Below are 24,240 nucleotides of genomic sequence, written 5' to 3' on the forward strand. Positions count from 1 at the left end.
TAGGTCTTTGACCTCCTTCCTAGGTATCTTATCCTTTTTGGTGCAATTGTAAATGCAATTGTTTTCTTAATTTCTCTTTCTGCTATTTCATTATTAGTGTACAGAAGCACAACAGATTTATGTTTATTAATTTTGTATCCTAAAACTTTACAGAATCTATTTATTACTTCTAACATTTTTTTAAATATAATTTATTGTCAAATTGGCTAACATACAGTGTGTTAAGAGTGCTCTTGGTTTTTAGGGTAGATTCCGTGGTTCATTGCTTACCTACAACACCTAGCGCTCATCTTAACAAGTGCCTTCCTCAATGCCCATCGCCCATTTTCCCCTCTCCCCCACACCCCCATCCACCCTCAGATTGTACTTTGTATTTAAGAGTCTCTTATGGTTTGCCTCCCTCTCTACCTGCTTATAACGATTTCCCCCCTTCCTTTCCCCCATGGTCTTCTGTTAAGTTTCTCAAGTTCCACATATGAGTGAAAACATATAACATCTTTCTCTAGCTGACTTATTTCATTTTTTGGGGGGAGTCTTTAGGGCTTCATATGTATTATGTCACGTGCAAATAGTGCCAGTTTTACTTCTTCATCAATTTAAATACCTTTTATTTGTTTTTTATCTGATTGCTGTGGTTGGAACTTCCAGTACTGTTATATAAAAGTGGTGAGAGTGGACACTCTTGTCTTGTTCCTTATCTTAGAGGAAAAGGTCCCAAGATTTCACTATTGAGTATGATGTTAGCTGTGGTTTTGTCATATATGGCCTTTGTTATGGTGAGGTATGTTCCTTTTGTTTATTATTAAAATTTTTTTAACGTTTTATTTATTTTTGAGACAGAGAGAGACAGAGCATGAACAGGGGAGGGTCAGAGAGAGGGAGACACAGAATCTGAAACAGGCTCCAGGCTCTGAGCTGTCAGCACAGAGCCCGACACAGGGCTCGAACTCACAGACCGCGAGATCATAACCTGAGCCGAAGTCGGCTGCTTAACCAACTGAGCCACTCAGGCGTCCCTGAGGTATGTTCCTTTTAAACCAACTCTATTGAGGGTTTTTATCATGAATGATATTGAATTTTGTCAAATGCTTTTTCTGCATCTATTAAGATTGTCATATGATTTTAGCCTTCATTTTGTTAATGTGGTGTATCATGTTGATCAATTTGCAAACACTGAATCATCCTTGTATCCATAAAATAAATCCCATTTGTCACAGTAAATGATCCTTTTAATGCATTGCTGATTTCAGTTTGCTAATATTTTGTTGAGAATTTTTGTACCTATGTTCCTCAGAGATATTGACCTGTAATTCCCCCTTTTTGTAGTGTTTTTGTCTAGTTTTGGTATCAAGGTAATGCTGGCCTTGTAGAAACAAAGGTATTTGGAAACTTTCCTTCCTCTTCTATTTCTTAGAATAATGTCAGGAGAATAGGTATTAACTCTTCTTTAAATGCTTAGTAGAATTCGCCTGTGAACCCATTTGGTTCTGGACTTTTGTTTGTTGAAAGTTTTTTGATTGCCAATTCAATTTCTTTACTAGTAATTGTTCTATTCAGATTTTCTATTTATTCCTGATTCAGTTTTGGAAATTATATGCTTCTACAAATTTATCCATTTCTTTTAGTTTGTCCAATTTTTTGGCATATAATTTTTCATAGTAACCTCTTATAACTTCTGTAGTGTTGGTGGTTATTTCTTCTTTTTCAAGAAAATAAGGATTTTACGTTTCAGGGTTTTTCTAGGGAAATCAAATATAAGACTCAGAGTGGAGTGTCTTTCTCAGCTCTTCAGGTCTCAGAGAAAAATAAAATCTGTTGTGAGTGTAGCTTAGAGTGATCTTTCTGATCCCACATGCCACTGGTAGAGCATGCATAAGTCTAAGGTCTACACAGTAGGAAAGGAGAACAAGAAGGAGGAAAAGGAGAAGAGAAAGACAATGGACAAGGAAGACAGTTATAAAGAGAAAAAAAAAGATTGGGAGAAAGACATGTTTCTGAAGGAGAATGGTAGGATAGTCTTTAGGAATTGCATAGTGGTACCTTATCTTTATCTATAACTTATAATGCAAATAATCACTAAGTGGACCATGCACTGCCACTTCCTACCCCACACCTGTGGCAGGCATTGCCAATCAATTCTCAGACTCTTTCTTGCTTATGTATGGCCCCAGAATTCTTCTAAATGGTGTTCCAAGCATTTCCTACCCAATAATCACAGTGTACATGAAAAATGGTATCATTTGCTGGCCATGGACTAGAAGATAGAGGAGAGAATTCACCAACAATTGTCTGTCCAAGTGGTAAAAACACAAAAAGGAGAAAGGTCTATGCTGGCTTGATGCTGTTTGTCCTACTCACCTGCTTTATAGTTTCTTCCAGAGTCACCCTCTGGGCCTCCTTTCCCTTTTACCTCTCCATCTCTCATGCCACACTTCAAATTTAGCTCCCTCTCCCCCTATCCCAAACCCTCTGCCATTCAAGAATCTTACCACGTCATAAGGTATTTCTGGCCACAAGTTCCACTGTGAATTTTCAACAGCATAAAATGGTGTCTGACCAAAGACCTGCAAAAGAAAGCTAGGAAATGCCAGAGGGGTAGAACTTCTCTTCATAAATATGTCCCAGTCCAACTGCAGCTCAGGGGAAGGGGGTTCCATTGATTTCCTATTCTAAGAGACATTAATTCATAAATTAATTCCACTAAATCAACGTGCCTTGCAGAAAAACACCTAAAATAGACTAAACTGCAGATTCATTGATCTTTGGGGTCAACTCTGACCCAACCTGGAAGTTATCTTGCCTGTGTACAAAGGCCAAAGCATTATATTAAAAGGTATTTACTTTTGTATTACATTATTCACTTCTACATGGGTTTAGAGAGTTAGATCAAAGGTTGGAAACATTTTTTATAAAGAGAAACAGCTTTGGATTTGCCTAAGCTCTTGAACTGGAGAAAGTAGAGGGGCCTAAGGATATGAGGGTTAGAGGTACAAATTTCTTAGTGGTGGTATTAAGAATGTCCAAAATTTATAAATAATTCTAGGTTACTTTCTTGGAGAAGGGACTGTGACCTTGGCAACCAGCTTTGAGACTGATGGGCAAGGGCTTCTATGTTTGTAGGTATTTAAGCTTAGCAGTCTCAACATAGGTACCAACATGTCTCAAAGTATCCCCACATCATTTGTGAAAAAAGAGGGGCTGAAGTCTCAACTCCTGGCTGAGCTCTTAGAACATGATGTCAGCCTCCATCTCTCCAAGACTGTCAGCCCCCAATTTTGTCAGTCTGAGGCTCTCTCATTCTGTCCCCTTTGTCCTTGGATATGAGATATATAAAGAAGGCAGTGGTACTGATTGTACTTTACAAATATCAGCCTGTGAAGGAGGCTCAGTCCTTAGTGACTCCTCACTGGTCTGCACTCAGGGTTTGACATGACATGCCCTGTCTGGCATGTGAAGTTGCCTTTATGAGATGTATGGGGGGACTAAGGAGTCATGAGATTCTGTAGGAGTAGTGCATGGAAGCAGTTTCACCATGTGATCTTTGCACCACAGAGGGCATGAGGCCAATGTGGAAAACATACCAGTTTTAGAGAGCTCTAAGACTTCCCCAGATTCTCCATGTGTTCTTGGGGAAGTCATTGAACTTCTGGTGTCTATCTCACAGGATGTTTATAGAAATTAATGGTCAAAATTTGTAAATTGACAGCAGTATTCAACATAAACTAATACTGTCTCTCTAAATAAACCACAGCTACCTAAATGGCTAAGACTTTCTTACATTCTTGGTTGGGATTCTAGTTCCCACATCATTCTCGCCATTTATAGAACATTATTATAGACTGCTTAAGTTGTGTTGATAAATTGACTAACTACAATGCCCCAAGATTACTTCTGCAACCTTTCATTAAGACAGTGGCACCACCTTCCACCAGGCATCCGACTCCTTCCTTCTTGTTACCATCTCTCCCTGACATTCAAACAGTGACAGAGTCCTATATTTTTCTTTATTAAAAATCTCTCTAATTTGTTCCATTCTCTTTATCTTCTTGCCTTTAAACCCCCACCACTGAAACAATCTCCTAACTGCTCTCCTCGCCTCTGTTATGGTCCCCTAATGGCCAAACCTGTGGTCAGACTTCTACAGAAATAACTTGCACAGATGAAAGTCTGATAATGTTACTCCTTTACTTGAAGCCCTTCAATGGCTCTCCATGACCTTCAGGATGATGTCTAAACTCCTAAGCATGGCCCGCCTGCTCTGAGAGGCCTGGCTTAGCCTGTCCTGCAGTTTTATCTCTTGCTGTGTCTGCCTCTCACAACTTTTTCTTCAGCCTTAGTTGCTTAGTGTTTCTCCCCAAGTACCGTGGGATTATTTTCCTTGGTGCCTTTACTTACTCTGTTCTGTCTATAAGTCCTTTGCATCTTAATAGTCGACCCTCCTACCTCCTACCTCTTTATCCACATCTCCTCTTTTCCTCATACCTCTTTTCCTCCTACCTCTTTATCCACATTTCCCTCCCCATTTTCTTCCCCAGCCAATTGTCAGCTACATTGTCTTCTTTCAAGACTTGGCTTGTGTCACATATTCATTGAAGTCTTTCCTGACCTACCAGGTAGAAGTGGTCTCTCCTTCTGATGCACTTGTACTCCAGTGCCTTCTAGACATTCCTATCATGTCACCCACGACCCTTTTTGCACTCACTTTAAATATTGCTCTCGCACATTAGGAATTTCTTGAGAACAGTGATAGCATCGTTAATATTTGCATCCCCAGTACTAAGCCCACTGACTGGCACAAAGTAACTAACTACCCAGTAAATTTTGTAGGGTAGTACACAGTGGCTTTTTCCCAGTTATATGAATTTCACACTTTAATAGGTGGTATTCTATGGAAAAGGATACACTGAGCCACAATTTATAAGGCACGAACCTTAAAATATAACCAAAAACTTAAATGAAAAAAGATGTGGGATTAGTCTAGGTTTGGCTCTAAGAGTATTTTGACATTCGAGATTTATTTTAGTTGCAAAGGTTGAGAAAATATATGTTTGGTTTCAGTCAACAGCTCAACAATTGCTCTGGCCAAACACCTGATGAGAGGAGCAGAGCAGAATAAATTATCCATGGTCCTTGTCCTGCAGGAATCCACAATCTCACAGTTCAGTAGGAGACACACACACGTACAACACAAGAGGGTTGTAAAGTGCCAAGGGGCACGAGGCAGGGAGAAATAAGTTCTAATTAGGAGAAGATAGGAATTTCTTAAGAACAGGATTTAAGCAGAGATTTGAAAAATGGTTAAGACTTTCGTAGGTGGAACTATAAAAGCTAACAACACAGCCAAGAAGGGGTGCAGAGGTGAGAAAATGCCAGGTGTACTCTATGAGGATACAGTTGCTATCAATGCAGCACTGGGTACCAGAGGATGTTATGGGAAATAAATGTGGACAGGCAAAGGCAATTAAGGAAGCTGAGGAGTTGGGATTTATCAACAATGGGAAGCTCCTAGAGATTTTAAAGGAGATTCTGTTTATATTTATTTGCTCAAGTTAAAATAGGTTTTGAGTTAGTAAGAAGTTTATTCTTTTAAAAATGCACTCAGCTCAGTGAGATTCACTATTCAGCTGTTGCTGAAACATTTGAATTTAATTCTGGGAATACTTACCGGGAGAGAAAGAAATGTGTTGAAAAAATCGGCAAAGATTTCATCCTCTAGCAGAATTATAAGGTTTGTAGAACTGATTATCTCTATATGGGGAGAAAAAAAAACACACACACACCTCATGAACCAGGGTTGCATTCAGGATGAGACAACAAAGCAAGAGAATGGATCATGTCATATGGTCAAATCTCAGAATTTGATGACCTTTAGGGTCATCTAACTTGATTTTTCCCTCTCTCCAGGACTCTTCTCTGCAATATCACTCTGTTTAAATACTCCCAGCTGTGGGGAGCTCACAGCTTCATAGAGCTACCCATTCCATTTATGAAGAGATTAAATGCTTAGGAAGATTTTCCTACTGTAAACCACCTTCTTTTATCTTCTTTCCATTTGTAGAAATTCTGCCCTCTGAACCTCAACAGAATTCATCTAAATCCTCTTAAAGGGGACAGTGCTTCCATATTCATAAAAACATCACAACCTTCTGTTCACCTCTGACCCTTCTGGCTAGTCTGTCACTAAGCAATTCTTCAGCCGCTCATCACATGGCCTCCTTTCTATCTGGGTCCTCGCTCTGTGGCTAGAGTGGCACCTACAACCCAAGTACTCTGCACGCTTCCCAGGGAAGAACATGAGACAACTTTGCCCATACTGTATGTTCTATTAGTGTGGCCAAACATGAAATTAGCTTTGGGTGCTCTCACATTACACTATTAACTCCATCATCCTTTATTTATGCAGTCATTTTTTGGAAACCAAGGGTAGAAATTTACATTTATTCCAGTTGAATTTCAACTTGTTGATTTGGGCCCAACAAAAGCTTTTTTGAATACTTATTTGGTCATGCAAAGTATTTATTACTCCTCTAGGGCTTGATCATTGTGCTGCCTAAGTTAATCTGAGGAGATGAATGTTGACTATCACAAAGCCAAGCAGAGCGACCATAGGTGGACTAGGTGACCCCTCTAAGTTTGCTCTAACTCATTCTCTATGCTCTTTAACTCCCAATATTCAACTAGTGAATAATCCAGTTGTTTTACCAATGCTCAGAATTTCCCCATTGTGTACCCAAAATTTATAATAAAAGACTTATAAAATGAACAACATAGATACTATATTAATCCTATCTCTTGGTCTATTAGATGTCTGGTGAGAATCGTAAGTGCCATTCACAATTGCTGGAGTGCAGTTATGATAATATAAGAAAACTAAACAATCCCCTCCATCACTTTTCCTGACAACACTTGGTGGTTATTGTCTTTGTGTAATAGAAATAGAAATAGGAACCCAGACAATCAAACACTATTGTAACAGAATTGATGTCAGTTCTTGCCTTTTGCTAGAGAGACCTCTGCTTTTCTTTTTAGAATCATTTCCTGATCCACTTCATCTATTCCACATAGATAATCCAAAATTTATGTTTTCAGGCCAGACTTCTTTCCTTGGCTCTAGTTCTAAATATCCAACGAGCTATGGGACATCGCTCCATGGACATCCAGCAGAACTTCAATCTCAACATTTTCAAAACTGATCTGATCATTTTGCTTTTTCCTTTATTCCTAATCTCTGTTAACAGAACCACCACTCATTCAAATGTCTAAATCAGAAAGCCGAAAATCATCTTTTTTTTTTCCTTTGAGAGAGAGAGACAGAGCATGAGCAGGGAAGGGGCAGAGAAAGAGGGAAACACAGAATCTGAAGCAGGCTCCAGGCTCTGAACTGTCAGCACAGAGCCTGATGTAGGGCTTGAACTTACAGACTGCGAGATCATGACCTGAGCCGAAGTCAGACGCTTAACTGACCCACCCAGGCACCCCAGAAGCCTGAAAATTATCTTTTTCTGAAAATTTTATTTATTTATTTATTTATTTTAAGAGGGGGAAGAGAGTGTGAGCAGGGAAGGGGTAGGGAGAGAGACAGAATCCCAAGCAGGCTTTGCATGGTCAGCATGGAGCTGGGTGTGGGGCCTGAACTCACAAACTGTGAGATCATGACCTGAGTCAACATCAAAAGTTACACACTTAACTAACTGAGCCACCCAGGGGCCCCCTGAAAATCATCTCTGATTCCTCCTTTGCTCTGTTTCTCTCCCTCTCAAACACTCCCATAGGCAATGGAGGACCATGTTATGTGGTCTCTCTTCCTACAGATTTCTAAAATCTATCCTTTCCTCTCCAACTCTACAGACACTGTCTTATTTCAGGCTCCCATCATCTCTCACCTTGACTTTATGGCATCAGTTTCTTATGTGATCTCCCTAAGTTTCCTTTCCAAGCACTTTCCACACACCGGCACCATAATCTTCCAATGTTGTTATTGTTAAAGCCCTTCAAATACTCCTCAGTATCCTAGAGAATATAAGGCTTCACCATATCTGGATTTGGTGTTCTCTGCCAGCATCATCTCCCACTACACCATACCATGCTGCCTTCTATTTGCCAGCCAAAATATTGTGCTTTCCTGCACATGCTATGTCCTCTCACTTCCAACTTTCATGTCTTTGTTACCATATTCACAGCACCTGAAATGTCCTCTCAACCTGTGTGCTTTGCAAATTGCTAGTCATCCGTCAAGAACTGGTTAACATATAACCTTGGTGAACCAAGCAAATGGTAAAATCAATCACTACCTCCCCTGCACCATTACTTACATCTCCCATTATTATAATTAACCAGTTGCTGTTTTCATTTATTGAAACAGCATTTATTTCATTTATGTATCTGTCTTTCTCAGTAGACTAAGCCCTATGAGAGGAGGAACTTTGTCTTTTCATCTTTCTTCCCCTAGCCAGTAAAAGTGCTTGGATAATGTCTAAGTTCTATAAAAGTTAAATGAATTGTTCTTCCAAGAAATCTTTAATCTTTTGAGTTTTTGTTCAATTGTTTGTTCATCACTGATAAAGACTGGCATGGATTTCTTTCTTTTTTTTTTTTTAATTAGGATCCCAATTCATAGCTTTTTTTTAATATGAAATTTATTGTCAAATTGGTTTCCATACAACACCCAGTGCTCATCCTAACAGGTGCCCTCCTCAATGGCATGGATTTCTTAATAAGATTATTGAGACATTCTGAATGCAGGAAAGTGGAGTTTGGCAGAAATTTCCCAAGTGATTGTGTCCCATAGCTACACTCACTGTTGGTGACAAGGGGCTTGACTATGACAGGGTTTGCCATTAACAAGACTGTCTTAATGGGGTATAGAAACAAGTCTTTCCATATATTCCTCTTCTTACTTGTTTTGCTTTGTAACTTCCTAATAATTTGGGAAGGCCTTCAACATTTATTCCATACAATAATAATACTAACTTGGGAACAAAAGGAATAATTGGATAACCCCAAACTTCATGCTAGCCTTCTCCCTGGAGGAGACATGACACATGATGGCCCAATCTGCATTTTTCTTCCTCCTTCTTAGTTGTCTCACTTGTCTTATGAAGGGGACTCTGTCCTATCCTCAAAGATCAGTTGGCATACAGTGGGGATGGGAGTTGGGGAGAAGAAGAAGAGAAAAGGAAAACAAAGGGCATGAATAACATAAAAGCCATAGGTGGTATCCCTGAATGACTCAGATCTGTTGAGACTGGAAAGCTGAAAGGTTTGCCTTATGTAGGGGGGGGCTAAAAGTCTCAGAGACATCCCTTTTAGAGACTTACCAGCATTGCTCATGTTGCCATGCTTTCCCTGCCACCGTGATTAGTAAGGATACAGAACTAGTCCCCAGTCAACAGAACTCCACCCCATATGAACACACAGTCACATCCCCTCTAAGGGGTTCCAGATTCTATCAGGAAGTGCTCTTTTATCTCTGGGCACTCAGTCTGAAGATAACACGCTGTTACCTGATCTTCTGGATCTCCTAAATGTACCAGACTTTTCCTGTACTTAGGCTTTTAGTCCATACAGTTTTGTTATCAGTTGTCCAGTTATTGATCCTGAGTTTTAGCTGTCTCCTTAACTTGACCTTATGCTTCAGGGAAGCAAGAATCTGTTTCTTTCTTTCTCTTTCTTTCTTTCTTTCTTTCTTTCTTTCTTTCTTTCTTTCTCTTTCTTTCTTTCTTTCTTTCTTTCTTTCTTTCTTTCTTTCTTTCTTATGTTTATTTATTTTGTGAGAAAGGGAGGGGGGGCAGAGAGAGGGAGAGAGAGAGAATCCCAAGCAGGCTCCACGCTGTCAGCACAAAGCCCAACAAGGCACTTGATCTCACAAACTATGAGATCATGAACTCAGCTGAAATCAAGAGTTGGATGTTTAACCGACAGAGCCACCCAGGCACCCCCTGTTAATTTCTTTCTCTCTTTTTAAAAAATTTTTAATGTTTATTAATTTTTGAGAGAGACAGACAGAGTAAGAGCAGGGGAGGGGCAGAGAGAGGGAGACACAGAATCTGAAACAGGCTCCAGGCTCTGAGCTGTCAGCACAGAGTCTGACGCGGAGCTCACACTCATGAACCATGAGATCATGACCTGAGCCTAAGTCAGATCATGACCTGAGCTTAACTGACTAAGCCACCCGGGTACCCCTTGTTCATTTCTTTATTTTTGTTTAATATGAAATTTATTGTCAAATTGGTTTCCATACAACACCCAGTGCTCATCCCAACAGGTGCCCTCCTCAATACCCATCACCCACCCCCCATCAACCCTCAGTTTGTTCTCAGTTTTTAAGAGTCTCTTATGTTTTGGCTCCCTCCCTCTCTAACCTTTCTCTTTTTTTTCTTCCCCTCCCCCATGGTCTTCTGGTAAGTTTCTCAGGATCCACATAAGAGTGAAAACATATGGTATCTCTCTTTCTCTGTATGACTTATTTCACTTAGCATAACACATTTATTTCTAATGTGTCTTTTGGATCTAATATCTTTCTAGAAATTTAACAGTTACTCAGTGAATGTTTAATGACTTATCTTTCAGATAAACTGGCAAATTCAACCTAATATACAAGTGTGTTTTCCACTCCCTTTCCTTCTTCCCAGTTTCTTCTCTGGTTGGCTGTTGGTTACTTTATAATTCATTGGCGTTTAAAGGTATAGAATAAACATTAGTTGAATGCCTTCCATGAGCAAGAAGTTAGACTAGGTGTTTATACTTTGTTTTCATTTAATTCTTACCCCTGGTAAATAGAGATTATTACCTCCTTTTTACTGAAAGATAGTTAAGTGAGACACTGAGATTTTACTCTGCCATTTTGATTCAGGAGGCCATGTTGTTTCAAATATGCTAGTAAATTGAACCTACTTTTCACATGAAAAATGCATTTGAGCGGACTTAAAAACAAGCCCTTTGGACTTCCTCACAATGATTTATTTTTCTGTATAATTCCTCCTACTACTTCTTATGTGCATCCTTACATGTCTAATTAGACTTCTTTCCTGCAGATGTTATAAAAGAAGTAGACACTATCTAGATGGAAAGGAGCTACTTAGAAAAAGCCATCCTGTATATCTAATTGTTTACCAGCAGATTGAAACAAAGCCATTTAATATTTTTCATCAAATCATAGCATATGCAACAAATTGAAATTTTCTGTGACTAATTTTGACCCAAAAGTTTCTAATCCAGATTAGTCCCCCATTCTTCTAGACCAGTGACTCCAGAAAAGACAGAAGCAGGCAAGAGGCAATATGGGAAAGAAGTTATATTTGTCTTTCATTTAAACTCTTTTCAAGATGGTATAATATTTTTCAACTGTAAACTGGGCCAGGCCTATTTATGTGCTATCATGACCAGTTCAAGAAAAAGAGCAGAAACCTTTTTTATCTACATAGAAACAGTCCTAGAAATAAAAAACAATCATTAATGAAAAGAAAGGAGACAGACGAATTTTCTGGAATATTTCCAGTTTACCAAGGTTTAAAATGTTGATTGCAAGTTGGAGCATGAGTTTGTTCACAGAGAACAACTTGTGGTAAAATACCTGTTTAGAATATTTTAATATGGAAATTATATTTTGTTACTCATTTTTTTATTGCCTTAAACGGGTTTGGGAATTAAGATCTTGTTCACTTCAAGGATAGGTAACTCATTTTGGAGTAGTCCAGGCTTTGGGTCTGATTGACCACATTTGGATCTTTCTTTGCAATGTCCTAGGATACCTGTAAATTAGCCCAAAGAGGGTCCTGAATGCTGAGTGGGGTCAAGAGAGAGTGAATTTAGTAGGGTTTTATGTTGTTGTGTATTGGTCACTCAGTTTCTGACCACTTGTCATATTTGGGTCAATCTTCCTGCCCTGGCAGCAAGGGCATGACACCTGTCCTTGACTCCATCCAGAACTTTTCATCTTGGAGGCATGACTCAAAATCTGAAAGGCAATGAGAGACTATGCATGATGGTGCCTATGGCAACCAGTGCTCAATGGTGGGGTGCCAGCAGTAGTGGCACAGTGGGAATGGCCACAAATGCCGAAAGAAGATGCTCTAGTTGAAAATGAGCTTTGATTTAAATGGGAGGTTGTGCATCGCTCCTCATCAGGGAAATACAAATCAAAACCACACTCATATATCACCTCACGCCAGTCAGAGTGGCCAAAATGAACAAATCAGGAGACTGATAGATGCTGGAGAGGATGTGGAGAAACAGGAACCTTCTTGCACTGTTGGGAATGCAAACTGGTGCAGCCACTCTGGAAAACAGTGTGGAGGTTCCTCAAAAAATTAAAAATAGACCTACCCTATGACCCAGCAGTAGCACTGCTAGGCATTTACCCAAGGGATACAGGAGTACTGATGCATAGGGGCACTTGTACCTCAATGTTTATAGCAGCACTCTCAACAATAGCCAAATTGTGTAAAAAGCCTAAATGTCCATCAACTGATGAATGGATAAAGAAATTGTGGTTTATATACACAATGGAGTACTACGTGGCAATGAGAAGGAATGAAATATGGCCCTTTGTAGCAACGTGGATGGAACTGGAGAGTGTGATGCTAAGTGAAATAAGTCATACAGAGAAAGAGAGATACCATATGTTTTCACTCTTATGTGGATCCTGAGAAACTTAACAGAAACCCATGGGGGAGGGGAAGGAAAAAAAAAAAAAAAAAAGAGGTTAGAGTGGGAGAGACCAAAGCATAAGAGACTCTTAAAAACTGAGAACAAACTGAGGGTTGATGGGGGGCGGGGGGGGGGGGGGGGGGGTTGGGTGGGAGGGAGGAAAGGGTAGGTGATGGGCATTGAGGAGGGATTCTTTTGGGATGAGCACTGGGTGTTGTATGGAAACCAATTTGACAATAACTTTCATATATTAAAAAATAATAATAAAATAAAATAATAAAATAAAATAAAATAAAATAAAATAAAATAAAATAAATAAAATAAAATAAAATAAATGGGAGGCTGTGCTCACCACCAATGACAAAGTATATGTGAATATCATAATAGCAGCTATGGCAGTGTGGGTATCAGAATGATCCAACCCACAGATTCCTTGTGGTGGCTATTGATCATGGGATCCCTTGGAAAAATGTGTGGGTAGGCCACTATATAAGCTCCATGGTGGCAGGGATTTTTGGCTGTTTTATTCAATGATATATCCCAAACCTTTAGAGCAGTTTCTGTCACATGAAAGTGCTCAGTAAATATTTGTGAAGTGAATGAATTAATATAAATAGGAGTCTAATCAGGTCCTTCATTCAATTTTCAGTCCTGAGTCAGACACAGAAGCTCTTAAATAAAAAGAAAGCATTTTACTATTTAGGAAGAACTGTGCAATATTTTTGCAAGAATTTATTTTGATCTTTTTCCTAATCTTTGCTAAAGAGATGTGCTGCCATTTCCAGGGTAAAGATGCACTGTGGTAAAGGAGACACCCAGAACTTTGGGAAATCATGCATTCTGGATCTGACCCAACACAAGGCTACTAAATATCACAGCTGATATGTGAACTCAAGTCTATCTAATTCAAATACCAGTATTTCCTATATTTGCCTGATAATAATAATCATCTTGGGGCACTTGTAAAATATGTGGACTCCTGAGCCCCACCCAGCTCTTCTAAATCAGAATCATCAGAGGAAGGACCTGATAATGTACAAGCACCCCAGGTGATTCTTATTATCACACAAGTTTGGGAGATATCTAATTCCCTTTCCCTTTGGAAACTAGAAGGTCTTGAAAGGGTCAGGGATCCAAGTCCCATGCAAAAGCCTCTAGCCAGTGATGGTGGCTTTTAGTCTTGCCACTGTTGAAGTGACAACACTCCATTTGGTTGTTAATGCCTCCAGTAGTCAAGCTCTTCAAGCTGTGGGGAAGATGGTGGGACAGTGATCAGGAGTAGAGAGTGTATTCATACAGCTTCATTGAAGACAAGTCTGAAAGCGCACTGTATTAAGGAATGTGGGTAGATATCAGTGTTATATATTGCCATTCTTTTAAGAAGAGACCTAAAAGATTTTTTTTTTGGCCTAGGTTGTGATAGCTCTTTTCCAAAGGAGGTGATAAGCTAAGGCATAACTTGAGATTAGCAAGCTACGTAGAGCTTCACCCTGAACTCTCTTAAGGTGTGTGTGTGTGTGTATGTGTGTGTGTGTGTGTGTTATGCTAACAAATGAGGTCATTGATAATTGATTGAAGAAATATTGTAGGCTACCAACTCCTCTTGGAACACATAAAACATCAAGACATAATTACTTTCTTCACTTTAAAATCAAAATCACTTTAAAAAATAGTATCTGGTCTTTACATATACTAAAGAAAGCATAACACCTTTTCAAGTGTAAATGACATATTATTGGTAGCTCATTATTAATATTCCTTCCAACTTCCCAAGTTCTTTTATGGGACAACAGGGTTTTTTAGATATAACGTGTTTCCCAACAATCCTAGAATTTTCAAGTCTTTTAACCCTCTCTAGGGTATGACCCTGAATGACTCCTCTCAGTAGCTTTTGGCTAAATTATTAGGGTTTATAGAGGTGATGGTCTTCCATCTTAATATTCATTTCCTATTAAAAGACAACCAGAGAAATGGAAGAATTATTTAATCAGATAACCAAGTGCCTTACAGCTTTTCAGAGAAAGTGAAGTCAAGGCTCTTGTAGGCTGTTGTTTTAAGTGGACAGAATGTCTAGGAGATGTTGCTTGTCAAAATAATATCAAATAGTTTACAAAACTCTTGGAAGCTAAGTTTAGCAATGCAAAAGTCACAAGGTTGCAGAGGATGGGATCATTTGGAAAGGGACTTAGAAAGGTTATTAAACAAATATAAAATTGGATAGCAATGAATTGAAATAGTGGCAATCTGTTCTCTCAAACTGGCATCCTATTTTAACAGTGGAAAAAGAAATCACAATAATAAGGGTTTAGATTAACTTTGCTGAAAGGAAATGGCACAGAGGAAGTGGTACTCTACATCCAAGTCATCTTTGTGCCTATAGTGCCTGGCACTAGTAGATGTTTGATAATGTTTTTTCAGTTCAGCTGAGAAATGGATGTGAAGGCAATATGGGAAGCTTTAAGTCCTGCACAAATATAAAGACCTAAAAATTGTCTGATTGAGGAACTGGGACACTGAAAGAGAGTAAGGGAGAGACAGAGCAAATAACATAGAATCATTGTCCAAGTGTTAAATTATGAAATCTTTTGATATATTATTGACAAATAATAACTTCTCCTAGGCATAACTGTGCCTTCTGATTCAGAACTTCATGTTTGTTATTGATTCTGGTTAGCTACCTAAGGAAAAGATACAGATGTAGAATTTATGCCTTATCCCTAATTGTTATCATCTTTGCTGATACAATAGATTCCAATCAAAGACTTCAGAATGGTGGTCAATGCAATACATAAAATTTTAAAGTCAAGGGAGGTGCAATTTCATCCTGTGTAAAGGGTTTAAAATTCTATTAGTATGTATTAGGTCTTGGTGACATTATATTACCATAATACAGAAAGAGAATAAATACTGGAAATAACCCATTTAACAATTAACACTTTCCACTAAATAATCCATTTAACAATTGATTTTAAGGAAAGATACTGAGTTATAAGAAGTACAATCTTTTGTGACTGGTGATTAGTTAAATCCTCAATACAGGTTTAAAAAAAATAAACCTCATGGATGTGATCACACAAAGGACTCTGTCCTATAGTTCTAGGGTTGGCCTTGGTTCCTATTGGTCCTATATTCTTTGACCTAAAATATGTATTAAAATTCTGAGTTTTGGACAGAGAAGCCTCAATAAGTTGGTGATGGTAATTTTACTTATTTTGGTTGAGTGGGTAAATTTAAATTTTTATTTAATTTAACAAATTTAATTCTTATTTCATAATATGAAATGTCTAAGGAGTTTTAACTAAAAAATTTGGAAATGGTATCTGTTTAGGAAATTTTTATTTACCAACTACCAAATGATTTCATTGAAAGATAATGAACAATGATAGCAATTTTAAATAATATTATTATATTTATAAATAATTTTGTCATCTAAAAATTTAATAATTACTATATTAAATGTATACTATAATATATTGAATGCTGGTTACAATATAAATAATTGCAAGTATTTTTGTTGTTTTGGCAAAACATTCCCCTTCAATTAGTAAGAGCCCATTAATAATACTCTGCCTTCAAAGTGAAAAGTAATTATTGGGTGGCTCAGCTGTCAAGTGTCTGACTTTGGCTCAGGTCATGATCTCACAGCTTGTGAGTTCAAGCCCTGCATTGGGCTCTGTGCTGCCAGCTCAGAGTCTGGAGCCTGCTTCAGATTCTGTGTCTCTTCATCTCTCGGCCCCTCCCCTGCTCATGCTCTGTCTCTCTCTCTCTCTCAAAAATAAATAAACATCAAAAAACTTTTTTAAAGAGAAGTAAATTATTAAACTTTCCAAAAAACAATTTTGTATGACTCTTCCTTAGCCACCCACTCTAGGGGGCAGGAGGTTGGTAGTTTTTTCTGTTATCACTGGTCTATGAAATCCCATAACTGCACTGCTAAGCTTGTGTTTGCTGAGCTTTGGAGTCTGAACACAAGAACATACAAGACCTCAGAATTCCTGCCTGAACTCATCTAACAAACACCTACTTATCCATCAAAACCCAGATCAGAATTAAACCAACATTTCATCTATGCTACAACTCTACTACATACTTTATTTACTCATTTGCTAATTATTTATTGCATGCCTAATATGTGATGAGCTAAACAAGAGCATTTTGACCATTTTTATAAAGTTTCTAAAAAGCCATTTCAACTCAAAGGGCATTGTGACACTGCTTTGTTTTGAGATATACACACACACAAATACACATACACAGACATGCACACATACACATACATATATGCATATATATATATATATATATATATATATATATGGATATATATATGTATGGATATCTATCCATACATGTATATATCTATATAACTTATGCATCTATGTACCTATGTTTCCATGTATCTATCTACATATAACCTATATCTACTGATTGAATTCTATGCTTATTCATGTCTACATATCTAAGGCTAACAAGAAACAAACAGATCTTCATTATGTTTACTGGGTGCCTCGACAGACACTTGCTTATGTATTATTCTGCCCTGCTCTTCATCACTTCATTTCTTATAAATCTATACTTAAATACTGAATGGAGAGCATTTGCCTCTCCAGGCTCATGTAAAGATGATGCCCTCTGGTGGATGGTGGTGAAGATCACACCTTTAACTATACAGCTCTGGGTTGGTTTTTTGTTTGTTTTCTAAATTTATCTTCAGTTGGTCTTACATCCCAAAGTGATTAGGATTACTGTCAGAGTACTCATACCTACCGTGATGTGAAGAATACAGAAAGATCCTTTCATCCAACCAGGCCTGTCCATTCCACCATTATATTAGGCCTCAGTAATAATCTTTTGTGTCTTTGTAGGACCCTGCTAATATTTATTATTTTACCTCAAAAATACATATTGTGAGACATAATAATATTTGGAGGCATTAATTTACTACCAGAGATTAGTTCATCAGTGTCTAACAGGACCTCAAAAGAAACTACTCAGAAATGGACAGATCTGTCGACATGTGGCTTTGATATCTCTTCAACTTTTACCTTTGCAGAGAGACAATATCCTAAAATATTAACATTTTGGCTTTTTTTGTAAAAAACAGTTATTTACAATAACTTTACCCTCAATTAATGAAAGACTGCCTCAAGATGAGGTTGGGTTATAATTGCAAAAAAGAAGAGTCAATTTTTAGGTTAAAAACATCCAAATTATGCCCTTAATACAAAAATAGGAGGCCTTAATGAATTAGAAAACAGAATTTTGCCATATCACTAGGAAAGAGTGTAGAGGAAAAACAGATTCCCTACCTTCCCAATCTCAGGACACTAGAGGAGGTTCAACTAGGCTTTAGGAAGGAGGGACTGCAAAGCTAGGCAAGGCCTGAAAAATACCCAAGTTGTGGGGGAGAAACAAGGGGATGGGACCCAGAGGCGACAACCAGGAACAGGGCAGAACCTACAGAGAAAACTGCATACCTCCACTGGTCACCAAAACCAAGGAGAGGCACAGAAGCTAAACTAATGCCTGATAAATATTTTATTCCACCCCAGGGACCACTGCTTATTTCCAATGGAGAGCAGCATCGTTACCTGATCAAATATCCCACTGGCGCAAGGTGTAAGCCTTCCATGGAGAGCTGCCTGCTGGTCACATGCATGCCATGGCACATTCAGAGACATTGCTGACCCCCATCAAAATGACACTGGGAAGCACCTCCCCCTTTGCAGCAACTCAGAATGCTCACAAGCCCCCCAAACCATAGAGTAGAGAACCTTCATGACCAGACAATAATTCATCCCTGCTACACTTTAATGCTTGAGCAAGAAAATTAACAAGAGTAACGCCAGAACCAAAGAAAGATGGGTATGTCTAGTTCTCCTAGGAACCAGAAGAAAAAGGGAAACTAGAAGGATGATGACCCCCTAGAACCCCTGCCTCAGCCTCACTCTGTCCTAAGCCTGGATATTATAGCCATGACCAAGAGTAAGGGAAGCTTGACATATTCTTCATATCCTGGGGTGGAAGGGAAAGAAGCATAACGGGTGTCATAAAGACATTCTTTTGCAAGTTGCCAACAATTTAACTTTACTACTCAGAATTCGACCTCCCTTGACACTCAGATATAGCATTATGTGACATAGCTAAATGTCTGGCTACTTTGAGCCAGTTTTTAACCCTTTGAGGTTTTAGATTATCATCTATGAACCTACATGATAAGACAGTTGTGAGGATCAAAAAGAAAATTTCATGGAATAAATAAGCCATTGAATTCTCCTACATGTAAGAGCCAGAAAGGATTGGCTCCAGGTGAGTCTGCTACTTGGAAATTGATTGAGGTGTGTACAGAGCAATGGGCTGATTGCTGATCTACCCAGGGAGAAGAATCTGACAGACTCTACACTCGGGGAGACCGATCGATAAATTCTGGAAGCACATGAGTCCTTTTGAGACCTCACTCTGTGCAAGGTGTTGCTCTGTTCTGATAGACCCTGCAGAAGAAACTGCCTTCAAGGATTGTGGTGGTGTTACCATGGCATCACATATGTCCTAACTCCTCAAAATGCATACATTAAATATGTGTGATTGTTTTTATATTAAGTATATCTCATTAAAGCTGAAAATAAAGGATTTCTTTGATAAATCATAACCTAAGGAAAGAATTAAACAATAGTTCTCTGAGTTATTTATAGTGAAAATAACAGTTTAGATTTAGTATGGGTATTGAAGAGAGAAAGGGTGAGGAGGTGATTATTATCATAGGTAAATTATTATGATGTACTAAATGTAACTAGGGCTCAGTATGCTCTGGGGTGGGTGAGGATATTTATAAAGACCCAAAGACAGGATATAGTACATTTATTTTCATGCTCTCCTGGGAGGGATGTGAAGAATACAGAGAGGAGCAAGGCAAGCAGAATGCCTTGGTTGGAGTTGAGGAGAGAGTAGGGAGGTGGGGGAAATAGTTGGGAAGCTGAGAATGAAGGTCATAGTCACATATCTCTTGTGTTTCATTTGCCTTGCCTCTGCACCCTGCTCAGCAAATGAGACTAAGAAAAGCCAGAAGGGGTGAAGGGTATGCCCATCCCAGCAGAGTCTGTTGCCTCAGTCATCTTCTCTGACACCTGCACTTCCCACAACTTCTCTTCCAGGTATTCCAGAATGTGCAGGTGACAGAAACCATTCCTGGCTTACCCAGGTTCAAACATCAACAAATGTAACAATACCACAAAAAAGAGAAGCCATAGACCCAGATCATCAAAATGGCAATGGAAGCCACATGCCAGCAGAAGAAGGTGGTGACAAATATAATGTTGTTTTTGTCATCATCCATCCATTTATAACCAGAAATTGGTTTGTACAGCATAAAGCCTATCTGAATCAGCCAAGAGCCTGTCATCATATAAAAAAAGGCCTTCATCACCCAGAGTTGCAGCATATCAGGGGCCCACAGCTCTGCGATCACCACCAACGCCAGCAGGAATATGGCCTGAGTGAGCAGGATGTGAGACTGCAGCTCCACACCTTCTGAGTCCTGCATGTGAGACACCATCAGAGGCAGAAACAGAAACATGCCCAGGGCTTGGGCACCTTGCTCCAGAGCAGCACACCTCTGGGGTAGCACGTTCTGGCTCACCACATCTACACACCCGCTCAGGAAGAAGGTCATATATAGAGTGAGATGCTGCCACTGTTTGCGGTACAAAAAGTTTCTCTGATGATATATCTTGCTGATGAGTACAAACTGTCCATGTATGTTATGCAGCTCTTGAACTACTAAAATGCAGGCACTTAATATCTTCACCAGCCCAACATAGTGTATTTGTCTCAGCCTTGCCCATCTTCCTTTGCTCCAGGGATGGCGTGGCAGATACTGGACAGGGTAGTGGCATATCAAGGCCCTGGAGACTAGTCGTGCATGATAAAGTCCATAGAAGAAGAGAGACAGTCCGGGGTACAAATGACCTTCAAAGCCTCCCATGGGACTGAAGGTAGGTCTGACCAAAAGCAGAGACAACCAGCTCAGAAATGGTCGCCTCAGGTTCTAGAGTGTGGAGGGAGCTTCCTGAAGTCTACTTATATCCTCTCTCCAGCTCATTGCATCTACATACAGAGGGGAAATGGTTTTGGAGGAAACCCAAATTTACGGTGGGGTGGGTGTCATGGTTTCCGTTCTGGTCTTCTGCTCTGGTTCATTGACAGCTAACCATCCATTGCCAATGAAATAAGCATATTCGCCATCACAATGCCTGGGCATCTGCAGTTCTTGGAGATTATGCTAAAGGCCCCCCTTGCCTCTCTTACTTGTCCTTGACGTTCCTTACTTCCCTCTCAAAGTCACAGAACATAAGAAAGAACTGAGAGAAAGCATGGAGAATACACAATGTCTGGCATATCTCTTAAGACTCCTCGCATATAATCTCCTATAATTACTAGGTATAAATAAATGTATTCTCACAGGCATAAACAGTCTTAAGAGTCACAAGTAAACCTATACAATACCCAACTACTCTGATGTTATTTGAGGATTACCAGAACGATATTCACTCCTGAGAATCTCCTGCTGATCTTCAGATCAGAAATGACATGCCACCACCTGAGATTCTTTCCTTTGGGCTGAAGCAATGTTTTTCCAAGTTAAAATGCAGGTGAATAGGTTCTACTCAGAGGTACTGATTCTGAATTTCTTGGGGGTGGTGTCTTGTAATAAGCATTCCAAGAAACGTTCCCAGGTAGTTCTTAGGCACATTAAATTTTGAGGATCACTGAGTAAAATGTAGGTACTGGTAAGAAAGAAGATCTTATTGAGGTGCCTGGCTGGCTCAATCAGTTAGTTTCTGACTTCAGGTCAGGTCATGATCTCACAATTCAGTGTTCGACCCCAGCAACAGGCTCTGTGCTGACAGCTCAGAGCCTGGACCCTGCTTCAGATCCTGTGTGCTTCTCTCTCTCATTTTGCCCGTCTCCAGCTTGTGCTTTGTCTCTCTCTGTCTCTCAAAAATAAATAATCATTAAAAGTTTTTTTTTAAAAAAGAAAGAAGATCCTATTAAGCTAGTAACCTTAGTGTGAATTAGCCATCAAATATTTTCTCTCATGAAATAAGCACTTAGTTAGAATGTAATGGTCATATTACCCTTCACGACAGTCAATCAAGTACAAGAATGTCTCAAGTTAAATTTGTGTCATATTGCTCCTATATATTTCCATTTTGGTTTATTTATTGGTAAATTCTCTTTTGTTCCTACTATCAATGGATCTTCCATTTTATTTGATCAGTTTTACAAATACAAAAAACTATAATTTTATATTGATCTTCATATTAATCGTCTTGTTGCATATAGCTACTGCTCTTACTAATTTTCAAATGATTTTATATAATCATGTTATCTTCAGTAATGACAAAATAATCTCCTCTTATATATACTTTTGTCTTTTCTAATTGCCTTTTCCAATTGCATTAGCATGATAGAATTCTATTGTTGTTTTAACTATGAAATCTCCTGGGAAGTGTCTCCTCAAGCCCTGGGGGTTTAGTGGGAGCTATCATTTTCTGATAAATCCTGCTTTCCCAGTCACAGATCAGACAAGGGACGAGCCCCTAATCCAGTGAGGCTAATCTAAACCCTTCAGCAAAAATTTTTTTAATCAAAGAAAACACCTCTCAGATCTTTCATAGATTATATCAATTCTGTTCACAGCTGAACTAATTAGCATATTTGAATTTTATTTCCTTCTCCATGGATCCAATAACATATTAGTTATCTGTTGCTGTGTAACAATTTAACACAATTTAATTTAGTGGCTTAAAACATCATGCATTCATTTCAGTTTCTGTGGGTCAGGACGCAAGACAGCTCTCTATGGGACCTCTGCTCACAAGTCTCACAAGGTACAGTCATGGTGACACCCAGGCTGCACTTCATGCTGAAGCTGAGTCCTCTTCCAAGTTCACATGGTTGTAGCAGAATTCCATAGGACTGAGGTCCCATTTGCTTGCTAGTTATCATTTCACATGTACCAGATAGACAAAAATGAGCTTGACAACAGTCTGACAATGTGAAATAAATAGAATGATTAATACATTGCTAGTGGAAATGTAAATGATACACTTTGTTAAAGAATTTGATGTTACGTGGCATTATGTAGTAAAGTTGAAGATACATATCCTTACTTGTATAAACTGTACAGTAACTCTCATACATGCATAAACGGATCATATTTAGGAATCTCCATAACAGCACTGTCTATAACTGGCAGAGAGAAGGAGGAATAATCAAAATGTCTTTCAACATTAAAATGTATAGATAAACTTTTTTTATAAAATGAAAATGATAGAGAAGTGAAAAATGAAAAATACAGCTATAGTCAACAACATTTTGATAGTTAATTTTATGTGACAACTTGACTGGGCCACAGGGTGCCCAGGTTAAATATTATTTCTGGGTGTGTCTATGAGATTAACATTTGAATTTAGTAAAGTAGATTATCCACCCCAATGTGGGTGGCCTCATGAAATCTGTTGAGAACCTCAATAGAACAAAAGGTAGAGGAAGATGGAATTCATCCCTTTTTCTTCCTGCCTCTATACTGGACTGGGACATAGGTCTTCTTTTGCTCATGTACTGGGGCTTATACCATCAGTTCCCTTGGCTCTCAAGTCTGTAGACTCTGACTGGAATTATACTACAAGGTCTCTGACCTAGAGACAGTGAATGTGGGATTTCTGTGCCTCCATAATCACATGAGCCATTTCCTCATGATCAGTCTCCTTTATATGTATACATCTATTGGTTCTACTTCTCTCGGGAACTCTGACTGATACCAATGTGGAACTTCAAAAATATAATTTTATATGAAAAAAGAATGTCACAAAAGAATATATACTGTATGCATATATATACTGTGTGTATATACACGTGTGTGTGTGGATATACATATATATAGTTCAAAAACACACAAAACTAAACAATGTGAACACATATGTGGAACATAAATCAAATTCAGGAAAATGTTTACCCCCCAGAGGGGAAGAATAGGATAGATTTGAGAGAGACGCAGAGGCATGGAAAATAACAATGGTTTTCTGTTCTTATAGTTGGTGGGGACCACAGGAGCGTTGATTGTATCCCAACTCTGTAGAGTTTACATGTAGTCTATAAATGTTATTTTTTATCTACTGAATATTAATTTTTTTATTTGAGAGAGAGAGAATGAGTTGGGGGGGGAGGGGCAGAGGAAGAGAGAGAGAGAGAGAGAGAGAGAGAGAGAGAGAGAGAGAGAGAATCTCAAGCAGGCTCCACATGGAGGCTGACGCGGGGCTTGATCCCACCAGCCTGGGATCATGACCTGAGCTGCAATCAAGAGTCAGATGCTCAACTGACTGAGCTACCCAGGTGCCCCAATATTAATTTGCTTTTACAGAAGTAAGAAGACTAAGTAGAAGTGCTGTGTAGGTAAGTACAAATTGATGTCTATTAAGTCCACTTTAGGGTGAGAAGGTGGGAAGACAGCTGTTTGCAATAGGCCTCTCCAAATGCCAAAATGAGTTTTTCTCTAGGACATCAACACTTACATGTATCATTCTACAACTG

General features: G+C 38.9%; 2 protein-coding genes across 7 annotated transcripts in view; both read right to left on the minus strand.

Annotated features, from left to right (window-relative positions):
- RGSL1 (regulator of G protein signaling like 1) overlaps positions 1 to 9,395 on the minus strand; it is a 107,247-nt gene extending 97,852 nt beyond the window's left edge. For 5 of the 6 annotated variants that reach the window (XR_009613469.3, XR_009613468.3, XM_060643781.2 and 2 more), the window contains exons 1-3: positions 9,318 to 9,395; positions 5,666 to 5,748; positions 2,490 to 2,564 (exon numbers count right to left, since the gene is read on the minus strand). Coding sequence is in view for 4 of the 6 variants with exons in the window: in XM_060643781.2 (XP_060499764.2) it covers positions 2,490 to 2,564; positions 5,666 to 5,748; positions 9,318 to 9,330 (171 nt within the window). In the remaining 2 variants the exon portion in view is untranslated. Of the gene's footprint in view, positions 1 to 2,489; positions 2,578 to 5,665; positions 5,749 to 9,317 lie in introns of all 6 variants that reach the window. The other variant, XM_060643779.3, reaches the window with a different exon arrangement.
- Positions 9,396 to 19,489: 10,094 nt separating this feature from the next.
- Positions 19,490 to 21,468, minus strand: LOC132686956 (transmembrane epididymal protein 1). Its single transcript, XM_060644939.3, has one exon. The coding sequence runs from the start codon at positions 20,627 to 20,629 to the stop codon at positions 19,856 to 19,858; it is 774 nt and encodes a 257-aa protein (XP_060500922.2). The 5' UTR covers positions 20,630 to 21,468; the 3' UTR covers positions 19,490 to 19,855.
- Between the last annotated feature and the right edge of the window lie 2,772 nt (positions 21,469 to 24,240).

This window comes from Panthera onca, chromosome F1, assembly GCF_046562875.1.
Source record: "Panthera onca isolate mPanOnc1 chromosome F1, mPanOnc1 haplotype 2, whole genome shotgun sequence".
Classification (NCBI taxonomy): domain Eukaryota; kingdom Metazoa; phylum Chordata; class Mammalia; order Carnivora; family Felidae; genus Panthera; species Panthera onca.